The sequence below is a fragment of the Cervus canadensis genome, chromosome 5, assembly GCF_019320065.1.
Source record: "Cervus canadensis isolate Bull #8, Minnesota chromosome 5, ASM1932006v1, whole genome shotgun sequence".
NCBI classification, from domain to species: Eukaryota; Metazoa; Chordata; class Mammalia; order Artiodactyla; family Cervidae; genus Cervus; species Cervus canadensis.
The window spans coordinates 7,182,486-7,203,819 of NC_057390.1; the positions used below are offsets into that span (position 1 = coordinate 7,182,486).

Consider the following 21,334-nt stretch of genomic DNA (forward strand, 5'->3'; position numbering starts at 1 on the left):
CGACTTTCCTGGAGATTCTGGCTGCAAACATCACAATGAAAGGAAGCAGAGGATGTGCCTGTCTGTATGTCACTTGCTGGTTTCATGAAAAAAAAAAAAAAAAGTTCAGGAGTGAGGCATTGCTTCCAGTGCCGTGTGCTCAGTGGTCCTTAGAAACATGTTTGAAAACAGGTGTGAATGCCTGTTATTTTGGAATACTTAATTAAACTATGTAAAAGACTATAGATTTTTCAGAAACTGAGCACCAGTGTAGTCTCATCACTTCAGAAGGACAGATATGTATGAAGTTACAGCAGATACACACATACAGTGGTTGCTGCTCTTTAAGAAAACCTGATTGGGTCTTACATTTCATGAGAGGTGCGTGTGTAGGCAGGACAAGGAGGGAGGAACCAAGTGAGGACCTCAGTGACAGGGGAGGAGGATGTCTTCAGGGCAGAGACCACTATGGACGGGCAGACCGACCCCACAAGGAGGCCTTGAAAGGTCACTAAATTCACAGCCGACACCAGCAAGCTTTCTCTGTGACACAGTCCTTGTTGAGCATTGGGAACGCAAGCAGGGCATGTTGAAGGGTGACCAAGTCTTTTTAAAATAATCTTTTAGGGGCTAAATAAGCAGGGTGACAATATTTATAATGCTGGGCTGGAAGAAGCACAAGCTGGAATCCAGACTGCCGGGAGAAATATCAATAACCTCAGATATGCAGATGACACCACCCTTATGGCAGAAAGTGAAGAGGAACTAAAGAGCCTCTTGATGAAAGTGAAAGAGGAGAGTGAAAAAGTTGGCTTAAAGCTCAGCATTCAGAAAACTAAGGTCATGGCATCTGGTCCCATCACTTCATGGCAAATAGATGGGGAAACAGTGGAAACAGTGGCTGACTTTATTTTTTTGGGCTCCAAAATCACTGAAGATGGTGATTGCAGCCATGAAATTAAAAGATGCCCCAGATACCTGACCTTCTGCGAGGAAGGAAAGTTATGACCAACCTAGATAGCATATTAAAAAGCGGAGACATCACTTTACCAACAGAGGTCCATCTAGTCAAGGCTGTGGTTTTTCCAGTGGTCATGTATGGATATGAGAGTTGGACTGTGAGGAAAGCTGAGTGCCAAAGAATTGATGTTTTTGAACTGTGGTATTGGAGAAGACTCTTGAGAGTCCCTTGGACTGCAAGGAGATCCAACCAGTCCATCCTAAAGGAGATCAGTCCTGGGTGTTCTGATGTTGAAGCTGAAAATCCCATACTTTGGCCACCTTGTGTGAAGAGTTGACTCATTGGAAAAGACCCTGATGCTGGGAGGGATTGGGGGCAGGAGGAGAAGGGGACGACAGAGGGTGAGATGGCTGGATGGCATCACTGGCTCGATGGACATGGGTTTGAGTAATCTCTGGGAGTTGGTGATGAACAGGGAGACCTGGCGTTATGTGGTTCATGGGGTCGCAAAGAGTCAGACATGACTGAGCGACTGAACTGAACTGAACTGAGGGTCTAAAAAATGATGTTTTAGGAGTAAGTCATGTAAATAATTTTGAAGTCTCCTCTCTCTCATGTCTAGAAATAGATTTCCTGATGACACGCTTTCATGAACACTTTTTGCTTAAAGCTATTGAATGCCTGAGTTTCCCAGGTAGCTAGGTGGTAAAGAATCCACCTGCCAATGCAGGAAATGTGGGTTTGATCCCTGGGACAGGAATATTCCCTGGAGAAAGAAATGGCAACCCACTCCTGTATGCTTTCCTGGAGAATTCCATGGGCAGAGGAGCCCGGTGGGCTACAGTCTGTGAGGTCACAGAGTGGGACATGACTTAGCAACTAAACACAACAGCAATTAAATGTACTGTTAAAATGTGAGATAAAAAGATGCCCAGTCGCTCCCACTCATCATCCACTTTGGAGCACAGAAGACACGGCCTTATTAGGAGGCAGGTGTGTTTCTGGGGCTGCGTGGATGATGGGGAAGTTGGCAGGTCCTGACGTCCCTCTGCGTCTCCCACAGGTCCTGTACAACCTGTTCAAGTCTTTCTGCCAGATGAAGACCATCGAGACCGTTGATGTGTTTGCTGGCATTGCGAACTTTTTCGTCGTGGGGATCGGTGGGGTGCTGATCGGCATCTTCCTGGGCTTTATAGCGGCGTTTACCACGCGCTTCACACACAACATCCGCGTGATCGAGCCACTCTTCGTCTTCCTCTACAGCTACCTGTCCTACATCACGGCCGAGATGTTCCATCTCTCAGGCATCATGGCGTAAGTATTTGACTCATGCACATGATGGCATTTCATGGAATTCATGAGTTTCGAGCTGTGTGTGTTACATGTTATGTAAAAAGAGTAGATGTTCTTGAATTCTTTTAAGAAAAAATTAAAAGTAGATTTTGCTTACTTTTTGCTTCAAAGAAATGAAAGTATGGGTCAGCCAGATTTGTACTAAAGTGATCCAGTGCTGACATGGAACAGTACTTAAAAGTGACCTCTTGGGTCTCATGAAATATGATGAGAAAGTGTTGGGGTGGATGGTGAGGCACCAAGAATTTTCTGAGTTTGATGACCATTTAGTGTTGCCCAGGTCAGCTTACTCCAACAAGGTTGTTTTCCAAGCTGAGTCTGGAGTTCTGCAATTGCTTCTGTATATTCATTTGAACAACATTAGTAGTAGAAAACCTTCACTCTGTATGATATATTCGATTTGAGGTTGTAACTTTATATCATTCAAAGCAAAACTCAATGAATAAGGCATGCCATCATGGCCTTTGAGCTGAAAGAAGTATGGTTATAAAGCAAGAGTGGATAGTTAGTTATCCACTATCCACTAGTTAGTGTATCACCCACTAACTGATTCAGAAGGATGTTCTCAAAAAGCTCTACAAGTAGCTGAAGAATGGTTACATTTGGGCCCAATGTTAGCTTATTAGGAGTGTCACTTTGACAGAGTTTACTTGTTGGGTGTGGGTGTTTTGCAGCTTCCAAAAATAAGCCTATTATATTATGGCCATAACTTGTAGAGGGCCAGTGAGAAATGCTTTGTAATAGAATGCCTTTAAAGGTTTTAATTTTGATGAGTATTTATTTACAGCTTAACACACTCCAGAATCTCTACTGGGGTCTGCTATCCATGTTTAGGGTTTGTGTTGTAAACATGGGTCTAGTTCTTCTTGGAGTTTTCTTTTGCAGTCTGATTTCAGTGATGCTTTGAATATGGACTGTTTATTTTCTGCCCATATCACCACTTTTGTAGCAGAAGCAGTGAGGTTCGTCTCCCTCCACAAGGAGAGTGGAACCCTCTGTAATGAAAGCCATGCATTAGGAAGTTGTGTGATGTTCTGTATCCCAGGGAACCTAAATAAAGCACCAGACTAATCCAGTCTGACCCAGTAATGAAAGGGGCAGCGTCTTCCTGGTGGCTATTCATATCATTTGTATGACCTCCAGTGTCTTCACTGTTCTTTGACTCGTGTCATTGAAACTGTCTGATCGGCTGGTGACAAGGTCTCTGCAAAGATTACAGGGCTGGGACTTTGCATCTAATTTCCCAGCAGTGTTCTTGCAATGGTTGATGTAAGAACCTTGAATATATTTTGACCCTTGTTGTTGTTGTTTAGTCGCTCAGTCCTGTCTGACTCTATTCCAACCTCATGGACCATAACCCACCAGGCTCCTCTGTCCATGGGATTCTCCAGGCAAGCATTCTGGAATGGTTGCCATTTCCTCCTCCAGGGCATATTCCCAGCCCAGGGATCAAACCTGCATCTCCTGCAATGGCAGGTGGATTTTTTACTACTTACTGCCCTAGCAGGGAAGCCCTCATTTTGACCCTGGGCATATGTAAAAGTTCTAGAACATCCACAGAGCTATCTGAATATGCTTGTCAACTTTCCTGATGTTCAAAGCAGCAACTGATACGGGAAGATCCTGAGTGTGGAGGGGGGACAGGTGAAGTGCTAATAGGGGCGGAGTCCTGGTACATCTCTGCTTAGCCGTGTCTGGCCTGGAGTTCACAGAACTCAGAAGGCTGGTGATGCCCCAGGTACCTGACCTTCCGCGAGGGTGGGATCAGTGCTTTACTTGCTCTGGGAACTAGGATCTTAGGGACAAATTAGGGCCACATCACACTTCTCAAGTGTTCGGGAGAGTTTTATATTCAGACACTAAGAGTTAGTTAGTTTCTTGTTTTCTAATTTTCTGATACCTTCCTGCTCATTCTATACTGGGATAAGTCGTTGAAATAGGGAAGGTGCATACTTGTGAATGTCTGTGCATGTGTGTTTCAGAGTGCATTTCCACTGCTCTGGAGCTGAAGTTAATGAAAAGTTTCTAGTTTTCTAGTTGGGAAAACTTTGCCGTAGTATGGGACCCTTGAGAACCATAGCTTTATTGCTGGGGATGGAGAAGGGACTCATAGCATTGATTTTAGAAATTCATGTCTTTGTTCATGTGTTTTGAACTTTATGTTCAGAAAACTGCTCAGGGATAATTCCCATTGTCCCCCTTACCCAAGAACACTAACAGATGCTTAATGTAATTCCTCAAATCGGATCCATAGGAATGTGAACTGAGCCGGGACTGTTCCCCCTCGTGAACATCACCCCTTTCTGGTCCTCACCTTGTACCCTTGCGTTGCTTTGGGATCCAGCCAGTGGGATACTGAAAACCTACTGTCCCGAGGAGGGAATGTTTTGTTCCCATGGCAGCCAGCAGCCCGCCGGGCAATTACTGACTTCTTCTTGCTGTGCTCTAAGAATTTCAGAAAATGTAGAAGTCCTCCTTTCGATATGACAGTGGGTACCCAATATTCTTGTTTTGTTTTCATGTATTAATAATTCCTTAGTCTTTCTTTTTTTAGAGGACATTTAAAATACTTTTGGGCTTCTCTGGTGACTTAGAAGGTAAAGAATCCGTCTGCAGTGCAGGAGACCTGGGTTCTCTCTCTGGGTTGGGAAGATCCAGTATGGCAACCCCCTCCAGTATTCTTGCCTGGAGAATTCCCATGGACAGGGGAGCCTGGCAGGTTACAGTCCACGGGGTCGCAGAGTCAGACACGACTGAGCGATTAAGCACAAGCACACACAAAATATTTCTGATCTGTTGTTTCAGTTATGTTAGCACATTATTGCAAAGAAAGTAGGAAATGTTAATGACCAGTTCCATCTTATGAATATTCATTGAATATCCTGAATATTCATTGGAAGGACTGATGCTGAAGCTGAAGTGGCCACCTGATGAGAAGAGTTGACTCACTGAAAAAGACCCTGATGCTGGGAAAGACTGAGGGCAGGGGGACTAGGGGACGACAGAGGATGAGATGACTGGGTGGCATCACCGACTCAACGGACATGGTTTTGAACAAACTCCAGGAGATAGTGAAGGGCAGGGAAGCCTGGTGGGCTGCAGTCCATGAGGTTGCAAAAAGTCGGACACAACTTAGCAACTGAACAACAACAAATCTTATGAATGAGCAGACCGAGGCCCTGGTGGGCAGAATCCTTGGCTGTAGGGTGAGGCCTGGACCCTGCATCTCCAGGTATCAGGCCCACCCAGGGTATGTCCAATAAAATAAATATTAAAAATGGGCACCTTTCCATGACATTTGTTTGTTTGTTTTTGTCTGTGCTGGGTCTTCATTGCGGTGGGAGCTTAGTTGCCCATGGCATGTGGGATCTTAGTTCCCCACCCAGGGATCAAACCTGCATCTCCTGCATTGGAAGGCGGATTCTTAGCCACTGGACCAGCAGAGAAGTCCTCTCCGTGACATTTTAAAACGAGACTTTAACAAGAATTTCCAGAGTGACAGGCTCAGGGATGAAGTCAAGGGCTGATGTCCCCGGACTGTGGCGGTCACCGCTGAGGCGTGAAGGTCATGGTCCCTTTCCTTCCTGTTTTCCTTTGTACGAGTTGGTGATTGTCATCTACTGAAAACTTGGAGAACAATAAGAAACTGTGCTTTTGCTTGCCATGTTGTTGCTTCTCTCCTGGTTCCTCCTGGTGATGGTTTGCCCATCAATTGTAAGCAGTTAGAAGACCATCTCTTCAGGATGCAATTATTTGGGGCTTCTCTGATGCTCAGGGTAAAGAATCTGCCTGCCAGTGCAGGAGACACAGGTTCCATCCCTGGTCCGGGAAGGTCCCACATGCCATGGAGCAGCTACGCCTGTGCACCACAACTACTGAGCCTGTGCTCTAGAGCCCGGGAGCTGCAACTATTGAAGACCGTGTGTGCCCAGAGCTCATGCTCCACAATAAAAGAAGTTGTCACAAGGAGAAGCCTGCGCACGGCAACTAGAGAGGAGCTTCTGCTCGTCACAACTAGAGAAAAGCCCATGCAGCAACAAAGACCCAGTGCAGTAAAAAAAAAAATAAATAAATAGATAAATATGCAAGGTAGAATCTCGTTTCTAACATCATTAAGTCAAGATGAACAAAGAAGCATTTGCGCTACAGACCATCAATGATTATAAAGATCCAAAATGTAACCAGCAAAGCTACTAACTGTTTCTAAGGCAGGTACCAGCCCTGGCCTCTGGTATACAGGCTTCTCTTGAAGTTTCTCCAAATACCTCATCCCTACGGCCACTGCCCCAAAGAGCAGTCCCAGGGAAGCCCTGGTGCGCGTGACATGGGCTGTGTCGTAAGAATGAGTAAGAACCCAGTTTTAACTTGAAGAGAAAATTCTTTAGACTTTGATGCTTGGAGTATTCATGAGCATGCTTTCAGAAGAGCCTCGAGGTCTAAAGGCTGCAGTTGCTCCAGATGAGGAGTCTCTTTTTCCAAAATCAGTGCATGGCGTTTGTGATGGGAGTTCCTCTGATGGGGGAGGTGGGGAGGGAGATGAAGTATTAAGAGGCTCAGAGCAAGCCTTGTTTGTCCTGCTGGGTGAATCCCTGCCACACCGTGCACCCATCCTCAGAGACAGAGTATCCTGTTTACATCAACACATTGAATCATGAAGAACCCATTGAATCTCAAAGAACAACCCACTGAATCACAAAGAACAGTTGAGGGAGGGAGAGAGGGGACCATAACACAGGCTTCCATCTATGGCTCTGGGTCTCCTGCTCTGTTCACTGTCTCTTTGTACCTTATGTTGTCTAGGCAAATAAAAGCTTTATTTTTGATGATGCTTTTTGTACCTTCACTTATATCTTTGACTGATCCAAACAGACCTCGTTAAAATCTTAGGTATTTTTTTGATATTGAGCTTCATGAGCTGTTTGTATATTTTGGAGATTGACCCTTTGTCAGTTGCTTCATTTGCAAATATTTTCTCCCATTCTGAGGGTTTTTTGTCTCATTTATGGTTTTCTTTGTTATGTGAAAATTTTAAGTTTAATTAGGTCCTATTTGTTTATTTTTGTTTGTATTTTCATTACTCTAGGAGGTGGGTCAGAAAAAGATCTTGCAGTGATTTATGTCGGAGAGTGTTCTTCCTATGTTTTTCCTGTAAGAACTTTATAGTATCCAGTCTTACATTTAGATCTTTAATCCATTTTGAGTTTATTTTTGTGTATGGTATAAGGGAGTGTTCTAATTTCATTCTTTTACATGTAACTCTTCAGTTTTCCCAGCACCACTTATTGGAGAGACCGTCTGTTCCACTGTATATTCTTGCCCCTTTGTCATAGATTAGATGACTATACTCCGATTAAAAAAGGAATACATATATAAGTATATAACTGAGTCAGTTTGCTATATACCTGAAACATTGTAAATCAACTTCAATTAAAAATATAAATTAAAAATTAAAAAAAAATCTTATGTTACCACCTCTATCACTAAATGGAGTGAAGGAGTTGGGGAGGGGAGGAAGATAGTAGAATGAGGCAGGAAATTAGTTAAATAATAGAGAAATAAATCATATCTCCCCTAATTTTCTGACCCTGTTCAAGAAATAAAGTGAAAAAGAAGCAAACAAAACTGCATTATTATTTTTAAATGGTGACTCACCTATCTTCTGTTTTATTTTGTATAACTTTCCCTCACCTACATGGCAAAACTAGAAAATGCAGGGAGGAATTTGAAATTATAACCCGTTTTTTTTCTAACTTCACTGAGATGTAATGGGCACTGTATAAATTTAAGGTGTAAAATGTGATGATTAGATAAGGTGTGTATTGCAGAATGATCACCACCGTGAAGTTAACTGACATATTCATCGCCTCACATAGTTACCCATCCTTGTGTGTGTGTAGTGAGAACTTTCAAGTGCACAATACAGCATTATTAACTGCCCAAATGTACCATTCTATGCAGGATTGTCCAGTCACCATATGGCCCCTTAGATCCCAGAGTTCTTATCTTATAATTGGAAATTTGTAGCCTATGAGCAATTTTCACCTTTTTCCCTTACACCCCCTCCAAACCCCTGGCAACCACCAATGGACACTCTGTTTCTGTGACTTTGCTTTTTTTTTTTTTTTTTAAAGATTCGAGATGTGAGTGAAATAATATACTATTTGCCCAAAGTATGTAAATTCACCCAAAATAGTGTTTTTTATTAAAAAAAAATGGCAAAAGGAGAAGGGAGCTTCAGAGGATGATATAGTTAGATAGCATTGCCGATTCAATGGCCATGAACTTGATCAAATACTTTGAGACAGGAGGACAGAGGAGCCTGGGGTGATACAGTCCATGGGGTTGCAAAGAGTCTGACACAACTTAGCGACCGAACAACAACAAAAACAGCAAAGTGTGATTTGTGAAATTATTTTCACTTATTTTTATGGTTTAAACTTTTAATGAACTAGCTCCAGCTGGTGAGCTCCAGTGTTTGCTTGGCTTTTTTTGAAGGAGGAAGAAAACTGGTGGGCTGTCCCTTTTTTTTCCCCTGGGTGTTGTCCAGTGCTGTGGTCACTGTGGCCATCGGCCACATGTGGCTCTTGAGCACTTAAAATGTGGTCATTCTAACTTGAGGTGGGCTCTAAGTATAAAATATACACCAGATTTTTAAGATTTAGTCGGAAGAGACTAGAGTATCTCATTAATGCTTTTTATCTTTCTTGTTTGCATGTTTAAATGAAAATGTGTTAGTTCTGTTGGATTAAATAAATACATTATGAAAGTTGCCTTCACTGGTTTATTGTTATGTTTTTAACTGTGGCCACTAGGAAATTGAAGATTATTTATGTAGCTTGTGTCACATCTCTGTTAGCTTTGTTCCATAGCATTCACTTAGGTTTTTGTTTTTTTTAATTTGCATTTAGAGATTTTATTACATATTCTTTTTTAAATGTATTTATTTTTTAAAATGGAAGATAATTACTTTACAATACTGTGATGGTTTTGGCCATACATCAATATGAGTCAGCCATAGGCATATATGGGCTTCCTTGATGGCTTAGCTGGTAAAGAATCTGCCTGCAATGTGGGAGACCTGGGTTCGATCCCTGAGTTGGGAAGATCCCCTGGAGAAGGGAACGGCTACCCACTCTAGTATTCTGGCCTGGAGAACTCGATGGACTGTATAGGCCATAGGGTCACAAAGAGTCGAACACAACTAAGTAACTTTCACATAGGCATACATGTGTCCCCTCCTTCTGCAGCAAAGGAGACACAGAGGTGAAGGACAGACTTTTGAACTCAATGGGAGGAGAGGGTGGGATGATTTGAGAGAATGGCATTGGAATATACACATTACCAGTGTTAGTTTTGCTACTTGGATATTTAAAGATTTGTTCCAATGTGTTTTCTTCCCTTTGATAAAGTAAAAGAAAGAAAAATGAGGGTGTGAAAAAAATGGGAAAAATAGAGCTGATGTGCAGTTTCCCCATCAATGGTAGCTGTGTGGTTTATAAAGAACCTTTCTTTCGGAACAGGGAGATCAGAAAGGAAGGGGAAGATCACTGAAGGGAGAGTGGAGGGGTCTTCTGAGGCAGCTTGAGATGATTAAGAAGTCATATTTAAGCCACCATAAAAAATGAAAACTGTTGCCCCAAACCTGCATTTAGGGGTTTTGCTATGTTGTTGTCCAGTCGCCCAGCCGTGTCTGACTCTTTGCGACCTCATGGACTACAGTACACCAGGCTCCCCCGTCCTTCGCTATTGGAGAAGAGAAAGGCAAACCACTCTAGCATTCATGCCTCAACAACCTCATGAACAGTGTGAAGAGGGGTTTTGGTATAAACACCTTCAACATCTAGCTCAGTGGTGGGATTCTCTCTGAGCAAAAGTTGTCACTCCTACAGACATGGGCTTCCCAGGTAGCCCAGTGGTAAAGAATATACTTGCTAATGCAGGAGCGGTAGTGAGACCCAGGTTTGATCCCTGGGTTGAGAAGATCCCCTGGAGGAGGGTAAGGCAACCTACTCCAGTATTCTTGTCTGGAAAATTCCATGGACAGAGGAGCCTGGGGAGGTGGGGGGGAGGCTATAGTCCATGGGGTCACAAAAGAGGTGGACACAACTGAGCATGCACACGCATGCACACACACACATAATACAGGGATGAACAAAATCCTTTAAAACAGATTCTTTATGTTTGGAGATTTCATATTTTTCATGAACTAAAATTGCAAACGTATATGTAATATTCAGAATAATACATTTTCTCACCCTATTTTCTTAGAGGTAAAACAACCCTTCAAGCACTATTTTAATCTTTGTTTTTGTCTGTATTTGTTCTGTAGACGAAGATCAATAGCACCTATGTATTGTGGTCTGTATGGGAAATGCAGTTTACTTATGCAGTCCGTGAAATTTCAATTACATGAGTCCTGTGTTCAGTTACACAGTTTGTAATTAGGTGTTTTAAGGTATGTTAAGAATTCAAGAAATAGTATATGGGGTATTCCATAGTAGTAGTTAAAAAACAGAGAACAACAATTTAAAATAGCTGCCATAATAAATGTTACCAGAGTTTTCTTTTGTGAACGATATTTTATGGATTTCTATTTAAGACCAAATGAATAAAGTAACATAATTTGGGGCCTTTCTCACCCAAGGTTTGTGGTGTGGTGGCTTCTGAAGTGGGTCATTTTCAAGGAGCCTTATTCTAGGTAGACTCAAAAAAGATTTGATTTTGGTGGAGGCAAAAACAAACCAAAAAAACCTAAGTAAAATAAAGTACCACATTGTTGCAGATGATTAAGGATAGATTTTTAAAGCTACTCCCCATCTCCTAAAATGTTTTTGGAATCTTGTGTTTATCAGTTGTACTGAAGGAATAATAATTTTAGTTTATATGAAACACAAACAGAAAAGTTAAATTTCTGAGGAAGAATTGGTCCCATGCATAGTCAATCCAATAAATGCTGTATTCAAGCAGCTTGTGAAAACCCATGCATTACCTTCTCAGAATGACATTTACCTAAAAGACAGACTGGGGGTAATTTTTTGGTTATTCTTTAGGACCAATCCTGCCACTGCTCTTCTCAGTGAGTGCAGCTAATCGAGAGGTTTAGGCTGGGTTGAGAATTCTTAGACAGGAAAATATCTAGTATTTTCCTGGTAAATTTAAGTTTCATGAAACTGTAGCAGTTTGTTGAATTAAGAACTGATTCCCTGAGATCTGTTTGAAGAACGGATCTTTTCGCATCGTGAAAGGAAAGGTTGGCACAGTGAGAGAGTGTGGAGGACAGAGGAGCCTGGCGTGCTGCGGTCCATGGTGTCACAAACAGTCGGCCATGACTGAATGACTAAACAGTTTTCACATAACTGGATAATACTGACTGTGCCATCCCTTTGCTTTTTCCAGCTGCTTTGTCTTGTCTTTATCTGAAAATGATTATATTGCTTCAGGTCTATGCTTCGTGGAAATTGTAGAAAATAACTTGATTCGTTGATCAAGTCATCACTAGATTGCTCTTGGTCGAGAGCTTAACAATTTTTCTTTTTTTGGCTGTGCTGAGTCTTCTTGCATGGGCTTTCTCTAGCCCTGCGATCGGGGACTCCTCTCTAGATGTGGTGCACAAGCTTCTCGTCGTGGTGGCTGCTCTTGTTGCAGGACACAGGCTCTCGGGCATGCAGGCTTCAGTAGCTGTGGTTCCTGGGCCCTAGAGCACACACTCAGTAGTTGTGGTGCATGGGCTTAGTTGCCCTGAGGCATTTGGGATCTTCCCTGATCAGAGATCAAACCCGCATCTCCTGCATTGGCAGGTGAATTCTTCACCACTGAGCCACCAGGGAAGCCCTAGAGCTTACAATTTCAAGTTGCATTTTCCTCTTTCAAACTCTCGAGTCTGAGACTTGCTATAAGTCTGTGTAGGCCAAGGTGCAAAACAAGGTTATAATCAGAAATGTAAACATGATATAATGGCTGAGAAATAATTCCCATTTCTGTTTTCCCTAAAAGGGATGGCACAATCAGTATTATCCAGTTATGTGCACCACATCTAGAAAACTCATCGTGAAATGCAGTGTACAGGGACCACTCACTTCACACTTTTGAGTATGACAGCTTTGACCACATGATTAAAGTCACATTTTCATTCCTTTCATGAGAGCGTTAGACCAGGGAATTCAGCTATGGGTGCGGATCCAACTTCCAAAACCAGTTATTGTTTACTTGCTAAGTCATGTCTGACTCTTTGAAAGCCCACGGACCTCAGCCTACCAGGCTCCTCTATTCATGGGATTTCCCAGGCAGGAATACTGGAGTGGGTTGCCATTTTCTCCTCCAGGGATCTTCCCGACCCAGGGATCAAACCTGTGTCTCTTGCATTGGCAGGCAGATTCTTTACTGCTGAGCCGCCAAAGAAGCTCTGTAAGCAGGAGCCCAGCTGCAACAATAGAGGGAGGCTCTGGGTTAGTAAAGCCAAAGTGTTAGTTGCTAAGTCTTGTCTGACTCTTTGCAACCCTATGGACTGTGTTAGCCCACCAGGCTCCTCTGTCCATGGAATTCTCCAGGCAAGAATACTGGAGTGGGTTGTCATTCCCTGCTCCAGGGGATCTTCCCTGACCCAGGGATCCAACCTGGGTCTCTCGCACGTGCAGACAGAGTTTTTTTACCTTTTGAGCCACCAGGCAAACTCCAAATCAAAGCAGATTCCACCATAAAGGGGGATGTATTGGCTCATATAAATAAATTCTTGTAGGTCTAGCCTTGGTGTGATGGTAACGGAGACTCCAGGTCACCTGGCCACCTGGACAGTCTTTCTCCTTCAGTTTTGTCTTTCTCCATGTGATGACTACCTTCTCATCAAACCAAGGTCACAGACTTTGGGCTTTCTGTCTCTACAACCTCGTCCCTATAAACAGAGATCTACCCTGCCAGCCCCAGGCAGAAGAAATTTTGAGGGAAGGACTGTGATTGGCCCAGGGATTTGGAGAACTGTGATTGGATCAGCCTGTGTCTCATGACCAGCTGACGGTATGAGAAATAGAGTCTGTTAGCAGAAGAAAGCAGTGAGAGTAAACCCACTGGGAGAGATGGCCATTTCCATCTGTGTTGATTATACGTCGTTAAGGGAAGCTCAATCCTTGATAATAAAACATATAAATAATACAGTGGGGTGGGGCTGGTGATACTGTTGAAGCCTCAGTGATGAAGAGAAGGGCATTCTGGGGAGAGACAGAAGGCTCCCAGGTGAAGCGCCCACCTACACATAAGAACTGAGTCTAGGGTGATAAGAGAGGCACATGTCTACTTTTCTTTTTTATTGAAGTGCAGTTGATTTGCAATGTTGTGTTAGTTTCTACTGTACAGTGAAGTGACTCAGTTATACATATATACATATTTCAGTTATCTATCTATCTATATATATTTATTTCTTTTCAGATTCTTTTCCATTATGGTTTATTACAGGATATTGAATATAGTCCCCTGTGCTTTACAGTCAGACCTTATTATTTATCCATCCTATATATGATAGTTCGCATCTGGTAATCCCAACCTCTTCATACGATCATCTCTAGTTCCATCCGTGTCGCTGCAGATGGCATTAGTTCATTCTTTTTTGTGGCTGGGCAGTATTCCATTATATATATGGACAACAGCTTATTTATCCATTCATCTGTTGATGGGCACTTAGGTTGCTTCCATATCTAAGCTATTTAGTAGTCCAGCTTAATCATATACGATAGGACCTGGTTGTTTATCCATCCTATATATAAAAGTTTGCATCTGCGAATCCCAAACTCCCACTCTGTCCTTTCCCCACCCCCAGCAGATGCCTAGTCTTGGCCTGTGTTTTTCTGTAGACACTCGGGAGCCTTTGGAAACTGTAAGCAGGGAGGTTACTCGCTCTTTTTTTTGCTTTCTAGTGAATCCATGATTGGAGAGCTTCTAAACCCTTTTACACCATCCCTCAGGACACTGATAATGTTTGAATAATCCTCTGTGTATAATCAAAGCTGTGGTTTTTCCAGTAGTCATGTATGGATGTGAGAGTTGGACCATAAAGAAGTCTGAGCATTGAAGAAGAACTGATGTTTTCAAATTGTGGTGCTGGAGAAAACGCTGGAGAGTCCCCTGGACTGCAAGGAGATCAAACCAGTCAATCCTAAAGGAAATCAAACCTGAATATTCATTGGAAGGACTGATGCTGAAGCTGAAGCTCCAATACGTTGGCCACCTGGTGTGAAGAGCCAACTCATTGGAAAAAACCCTGCTGCTGGGAAAGACTGAGGGCAGGAGGAGAAAGGGGCTTCAGAGGGTAAGATGGTTAGATAGCATCACTGACTCAATGGACATGAATTTGAGCAAACTCCAGGAGATAGTGAAGGACAGGGAAGCCTGACAATTGAACAACAAAAAGAACTGCGGTGGAAGCTAGAAGGCAGGGCCTCAGGCTTGCTGGATGCCTCGGGATGAGGACTCTGTCCAGGCAGGAGGGTGGGAACGTGTGTCCAGCAGCAGAGTGAAGATGCCTGCATACTAGGCTAGGCAAGAGAAGGTGGGAATGCACACCCGGATGCAAATCATGAATATTGTGAGAAGGGAAGGGAAAACAGGTGGCAAAGCGAAATTAAATCCACCACAGTCCTCACATCTCATGTGAACCCTTGTTTCCACTCTCCAATAGATCTTCAAATAACAGGATTCAAGTGTCAGCTCTTTTTCTCTTTCGTTTTTCCTCCTCTGAACCTTCTTCCTCGGCTCCCTTGGTTTCCTCAAACTTTGATGTATTTTGGAATCCCCTGAGAAGGTTGCTATGGATACAGAATCCCAGGACCCCACCGGAGATTCTGAGTCCATAGGTCTCAGATGGGGGTCTTGGCATTTGCGTTTTTTTCCAAGGACTACTCAGAATCATGTGGTCAACAAGCTACACTTTTAGAAATAATTCTCGGCTACTAGTGTGAGGAGCAGGAGGACTTCCAGAATGTGGCAGCCTCCGATGAGGGTCTCAGTGTTCCCAGGTTAAATCCTGGGAACACTGTACTCTGCCTGTTCACTGGTGCAGGGTTGTCACATAGCAGCTGATTCTCATACCTGCCTGCAACCCTCTCCCAATGTCCACCAGGTGTTCTCCAGCTGGAAAACTTTAATTCCATCATCGTGATCTTGGTCCAATCTTTCTGTCACTCATGCCTTCATCAGCAGTCCTCAACTAGAGTCAGTGGACACCGCGGGTCCCTTGATGCCTTGTATTTCATATCATACTTTTGACAATGAGCTGTGGCCTCTTATGTGTTTTTGCACAAAACCATGATTGCTTTGTGTGTGTTAAGTCACTGCAATCGTCTCTAACTCTTTGTGAGCCTATGGACCATGGCCCACCAGGCTCCTCTGTCCGTGGGATTCTCCCGGCAAGAATACTGGAGCAGGTTGCCATTTCCTCCTCCAGGAGACCTTGACCCAGGGACCAAACTTTAGGAGCCAGAAAATGAACTATAAATAATAGTTGAACACATCCAAAGGAGAAAAATACAAAAGATGTGGAAAATCCGTGAAATGGACAAGAATTCATGAATACCAAACATCTATATTTGTTGGAATTCATTTCATTTTGAAATTTTAAGAAAGGTTGTTCAGTTTTTGTGGTTGGATATTTATTTGCAAAACTTTTTTTTTTTCTTTTCATTTCCTCATGTGTCAAACTCACTCTCTCTGGGTTGTCAGGTTTACTGGAAGAGGCGATCCGTTATATAGTAATTTGTGCCCTGGAATAATTAATTTACCTCACATGAGTGAGTACTTTATTCTGAGAACTTGCAGTGTACCCTGAGTCATCGCAGACCTGGCTTTAATCAGTGCAGAGAAAGCTTGTTAATTGTCCCTCGTCTTTGCTAATGCTTGGCTCTGATTAGTGAAGCAGGCTTTTATGTTTGATGAAGACTTTATGGAGAATATGCAACTGTTGTTTGGGCTGTCTTTTCCTGCAACTGAATCCATACATTTTAAGATCACACACAGACATGGCATGGACACCAGAGACTTTTGCAACATCCTTTCTATCAGTTCAATTCTAATTCTAAACAGGTCTCCCAATGTTGCAACTGACATTAGAGAACTGATCACTCTTGAAAGACATAAAAGCGTTTGTATTCATAAAGTGAATGAACTGAGTCATGGCTACACAATATGTAGGTAAACACAGATAAGGTGTGTACGTATTTTATCTTCATAACCAGAAGTTTGCCTTCACCACCCACCATCTGTATGGATGCCTTTCTCTTTGGTTCTACAGTTGCCAACTGCCTAGTGAAGGATTCTGGGTCTCCATTAAGCTAGACTCAGCCAGCAGCTTCCTGGTGCCTCAGATGAAAGAATCCACCTGCAAGGCAGAAGATCAGGATTAGTCCCTGGGTTGGGAAGATCCCCTGGAGAAGGAAATGGCAATCCAGTCCAATATTCTTACCTGGGAAATCCCATGGAAAGAGGAGCCTACCCAGATACAATCCATGGGGCCGTAAAGAGTTGGACATGACTGAGTGGCTAACACTTTCACTTTCAGCCAGCAGCAGGTGAAGATACACGTGGTACCACTGCGTGCAGGGAGCCAAGGTGGAGGAAGATGGCCAACCCCTGCTTGAGAGTGTGCATGCTGGTGGAAAGGAAGTGAACATTGTTTCATTGACCACCAGGGTGGAGGCATGGAGTACAATAAAGGAAAAAAGTGTTGGTTGGAGTTTTCTAGTCAGAAAATAGTCCAGTGACAGATTATCAGAATAGAAAGTCTGTTTTCTCCCTGAAGACTGTTGAGATAGTATTAGCTGGCCCGAAAGTTTTCTATACTGCATTGAGAGTGGGACAGGGATGAAGAAAAAAAAAATCTCAACTGCTGGTGAATCTAAAAACCACTAGTTATCATGCTTTAGCTTCTCCATCTCTAAATTGGTAAAAATCACCCTGCAGTTATGTTAAACCCTAGTATGGATTTAACAAAGCAGAGGGCACTGGTGAATTCTGTATGTACCTTCCCTCCACGTAGTCACATGGAATAGAACCTAACACCCGTTCAAAGGAGGACCTGTTTGGGGAGATTATATGGACCAAGTGCTGCAGTGGATTTTGAAAACCAACAACCATTGTGGGAAAGAAGGTGACTGTAGTCTCTAGGTCGTGCCCATCCAGATCTGTCCTGCACATGTACTTAAGATTTCTTTCTAAAACACAGAACTGTCGATGACACCCCACCAGTCCCATGAATTGAGAATATACTAACGAGGTCCCAGGCACTGTGATAAGCATTGATGACACTGTTTCCCCCATGAAGCTTCCAGCTGGGTTGTGGAGATAAACTTTAATTATATGGTTGAAGATATAATCTCATGTTTTCCCCTCCAGCCTATAGAATAGGCTCCTAAGCATCACATATTCAATATAAGAGTGTCACGTGTCCTTGTTGTTGTTCAGTTGCTAAGTCATGTCCGACTCTGCGACCCCATGGACTTCAGCACACTAGCCTTCCCTGTTCTTCACCATCTCCCAGAATTGGCTCAAACTCATGTCCATTGAGTCAGTGATGCTATCAAAACATCTCATCCTCTGTTGCCCCCTTCTCCTCCTGCCTTCAATGTTTCCCAGCATCAGGGTCTTTTTCAATGATTTGGCTCTTCGCATCAGGTGGCCAAAGAATTGGAGCTTCAGCTTCCGTATCAGTCCTTCCAATGAACACCTAGGACTGATCTCCTTTACGATTGACTGGTTGGATCTCCTTGCAGTCCAAGGGACTCTCCAGAGTTTTCTCCAACACCACAGTTCAAAAGCATCAATTCTTCTGTGCTCAGCCCTCTTTATGGTCCAACTCTCACATCTGTACGTGAGTACTGGAAAAACCATAGCTTTGACTGTAGGGATCTTTGTCAGCAAAGTGGTGTCTCTGCTTTTTCATCCACTGTCTAGGTTTGTCATGTGTGTGCCTCCCTAATTAGAGGGAGACTAGTGCTGCAATCCATGGGGTTGCAAACAGTCAGACTCGACTGAGCAACAACAACAAAGCTCATTTGTAGTTTTGAGTACATAGGGTGGTATTGAAGGGGAGGTGGTTTGACTGGCTTAGAGCACCCTATGTCAAAAAAAGACCCCTGTTTGCAGTGAAATACCTCCTGTATTTTGTTTGAGAGGTTCTGTGCATTGACCTGTATGTGACAGACTAGAAAGTGACCCTTGGAACACTCGTCCCCAGCCTGAATAGTGCATCATAAAGATGTCCACGTTTCCCAAACAAGGGCGCGTGGGCCCTGGGTCTCTGATACCTGCCAAGGCTGTTTCTCACCCTGGAGGATCACACCTGTGCTGGTCGGAGGCAGTGTGGAGTTACAGGGAGGTGTCTAGCAGACAGAAGCCTCACTCGGTGTCATGTTAAGGACACAAAGCAATGGAAAATGATCCTGTGAACACTCATGTAAAATTCATGGGTTTTTTTTTTTTTATTCCTACAGCATAGCTGTAGTTTTCAGTAATTTCTGAATAGAAATTTTTGTTAAATCGCTCCCTGAATGAACTAAAGATTGCTTTTCGCCTGTGTGGTTTATATTTTTCCCAGTGAATGAATGTGAGCATGATCTCAGAGGGAAATAAATACCATGTTCACAGGACAACTTTCTTTAACCTCTTAAAAATCACTTCTTGACTGATAAAGAAAAAATCCAAATCCAAGCGGGACTGAGGGAAATAGGGTTAGTATGAGACAAGTAGGAGCTTCAGTTCTATGTTGTTATTTAGTCGCTAAGTCGTGTCCTACTCTTTGCAACCCTGCAGACTGTAGTCTGCTGTTCTTCTCTGTCCATGGGATTTCCCAGGCAAGAATACTGGAGTGGGTTGCCGTTCCCTCCTCCAGAGAATCTTTCTGACCTAGAGATGGAACCCCACATCTTCTTCAGTGGCAGGAGTGTTCTTTACCGCTGAGGCACTGGTGGCTTCTTCAATTCTGTAGCTGATGGTTTATTATTAAAAATGAAAGTGATTGGATACTTAGGTTGCTCCCACATCTTGGCCATTGTAAATAGTGCTGCAGTGAACACTCGGTTGTATCTTTTTGATTTGTGGTTTTCTCTCAATATATGCCTGGGAATGGGATTGTTTGATCATATGGCCACTCTATTGTTAGTATTTTGAGGAACCTCCTTACTGTTGTCCATAGTGGCTGCACTGATTTATGTTCCCAATGACAGGGTGGGAGTGTTCCCATTTCTCCACACCCTCTCCAGCATTTATTGTTTGTAAATTTTTTGATGATGTCCATTCTGATGGGTGTGAGATGATAACTTCATTGTAGTCTAGATTTGCATTTCTCTAGAAATTAGTGATGTTGAGCATCTTTTCATGTGCCTCTTGGCCATCTTTATGTTTTATTTACTCCAATAAAAATTTTTTAAAAAATTCTATACAACCAACAAGGACCTACTGTATAGCACAGGTACCTCTGCACAATATTATGTAACAACCTAAATGGGAAAAGAATTTGAAAAAGAAGATGTACACATATACGTATAGCTGAATCACTTTTTACACCTGAAACTAACACCACAATGTTAATCAATTATACTCCAATACAAAATAGAAAGTTAAAAGCGTACAGGTCAAGAAAAAGGAGCATAAAGAGCTCTGTAGTCCCAGAGTTTTGGAAATGTGGGGAAAACAAGCAAAACAGTTTCCTTCCTTTTAGAATTTTCAGAGCCTATGAATACATTTTGAATTTTCCAGAAGTGAATATAATAGATAAGCATTGGGTTGGTCTAAAAGTTCATTCAGATTTTTTTCCATGAGATGTTAATGGAAAAACTTGAACAAACTTTTGGGCCAACGCAATAGAAATGAGAACCAGAAGTAAGGCATCAGAGTCACAATGAGTGAGTAGGTCCAGGAGATTCAGGATGAGGGACAGAAGATGCCTGGTGAGCAGACAAATGGTGAGGGGCACTGAGGATGTGCAAAGAGAAGTCCAGTGTGACCAGTTTCAAATTTAGGATTTTAGGCAATAGTGTAGCATTTGGGGCACTAGAGGAAAAAAGAAGATGGAACTGGCTTTATAGGAAGATAATGGGCTTTGAATTTATTAGGAGCTTGTTTTATTTGTGATGTTGGCAGACTAGCTGATGTACTGATGTCCACATCCAGAGACTTGAAAGCTGGGCAGAGCCAAGTTGGAGCCTTGGATATTGATGAAGACTTCCAGAAATAATAGGGTTTCCAAGGATGCAAATTACAGTCACTTACAAAAATCAATCAGTGATGTAGTTGTGGGTGGAAGGGTAGAGCCAGCCTCATCAGCTACCTGCTGACTCATATTCTGATTGGGACCATTATCCTTTTTAAATAGAAGCTAATCTCTTCTTGCAGAATCACGGCTTGTGCGATGACCATGAATAAGTACGTGGAAGAGAACGTGTCTCAGAAATCCTACACGACCATCAAGTATTTCATGAAAATGCTAAGCAGCGTCAGCGAGACCCTGATCTTCATCTTCATGGGCGTGTCCACTGTGGGGAAGAACCACGAGTGGAACTGGGCCTTCGTCTGCTTCACCCTGGCCTTCTGCCTGATCTGGAGGGCGCTGGGTAATGAGCACGTGTCTCCTCCATGGGCCTGGGAGTCTGGCACAGAAGCACTGGTCCTTCCTTCTTTCCCTCTGCTTTGTGGCTGCTCTTGTTACTTCCCTTCATCTTAGGTTCTTGTCTTTCTTATCTCCTTCCTCCAGCTCCTCCTCTTCCTCCTTATTCTCCATGTCCTCCTCCTCCTTCTTTCCCTGCATCCTGACATGTTCTTTTCTTCCTGGAGTATTTTTATGCCTTTGCTTTAAGTGGAATTAACTGCTCTTGGTGTCTCTGATTCCACGTTCTCACTCACTGTCTTGGAACAACACAGGTCCCAGAACCCGGTGATGTGAGCCAGGATAGGAAAGAGCTTCTTCTGAAATACAGAAGGTCCCCTGCGTGGGAACTAATTTGGTTCAAAGAGCATGTTCATACTTCCAATTTGTTAGTAAGTCCGACAAAGTTAGCCTAGATACCC

At 43.0% G+C, this 21,334-nt stretch overlaps 1 protein-coding gene across 2 annotated transcripts in view; it reads left to right on the forward strand.

Moving 5' to 3' along the window:
• SLC9A2 (solute carrier family 9 member A2) overlaps positions 1–21,334 on the forward strand; it is an 87,125-nt gene that overhangs the window by 31,854 nt on the left and 33,937 nt on the right. For both annotated transcript variants that reach the window (XM_043468047.1, XM_043468048.1), the window contains exons 3-4: positions 2,004–2,254; positions 20,663–20,880. In XM_043468047.1, coding sequence (XP_043323982.1) covers positions 2,004–2,254; positions 20,663–20,880 — 469 coding nt within the window. The remainder of the gene's footprint in view (positions 1–2,003; positions 2,255–20,662; positions 20,881–21,334) is intronic.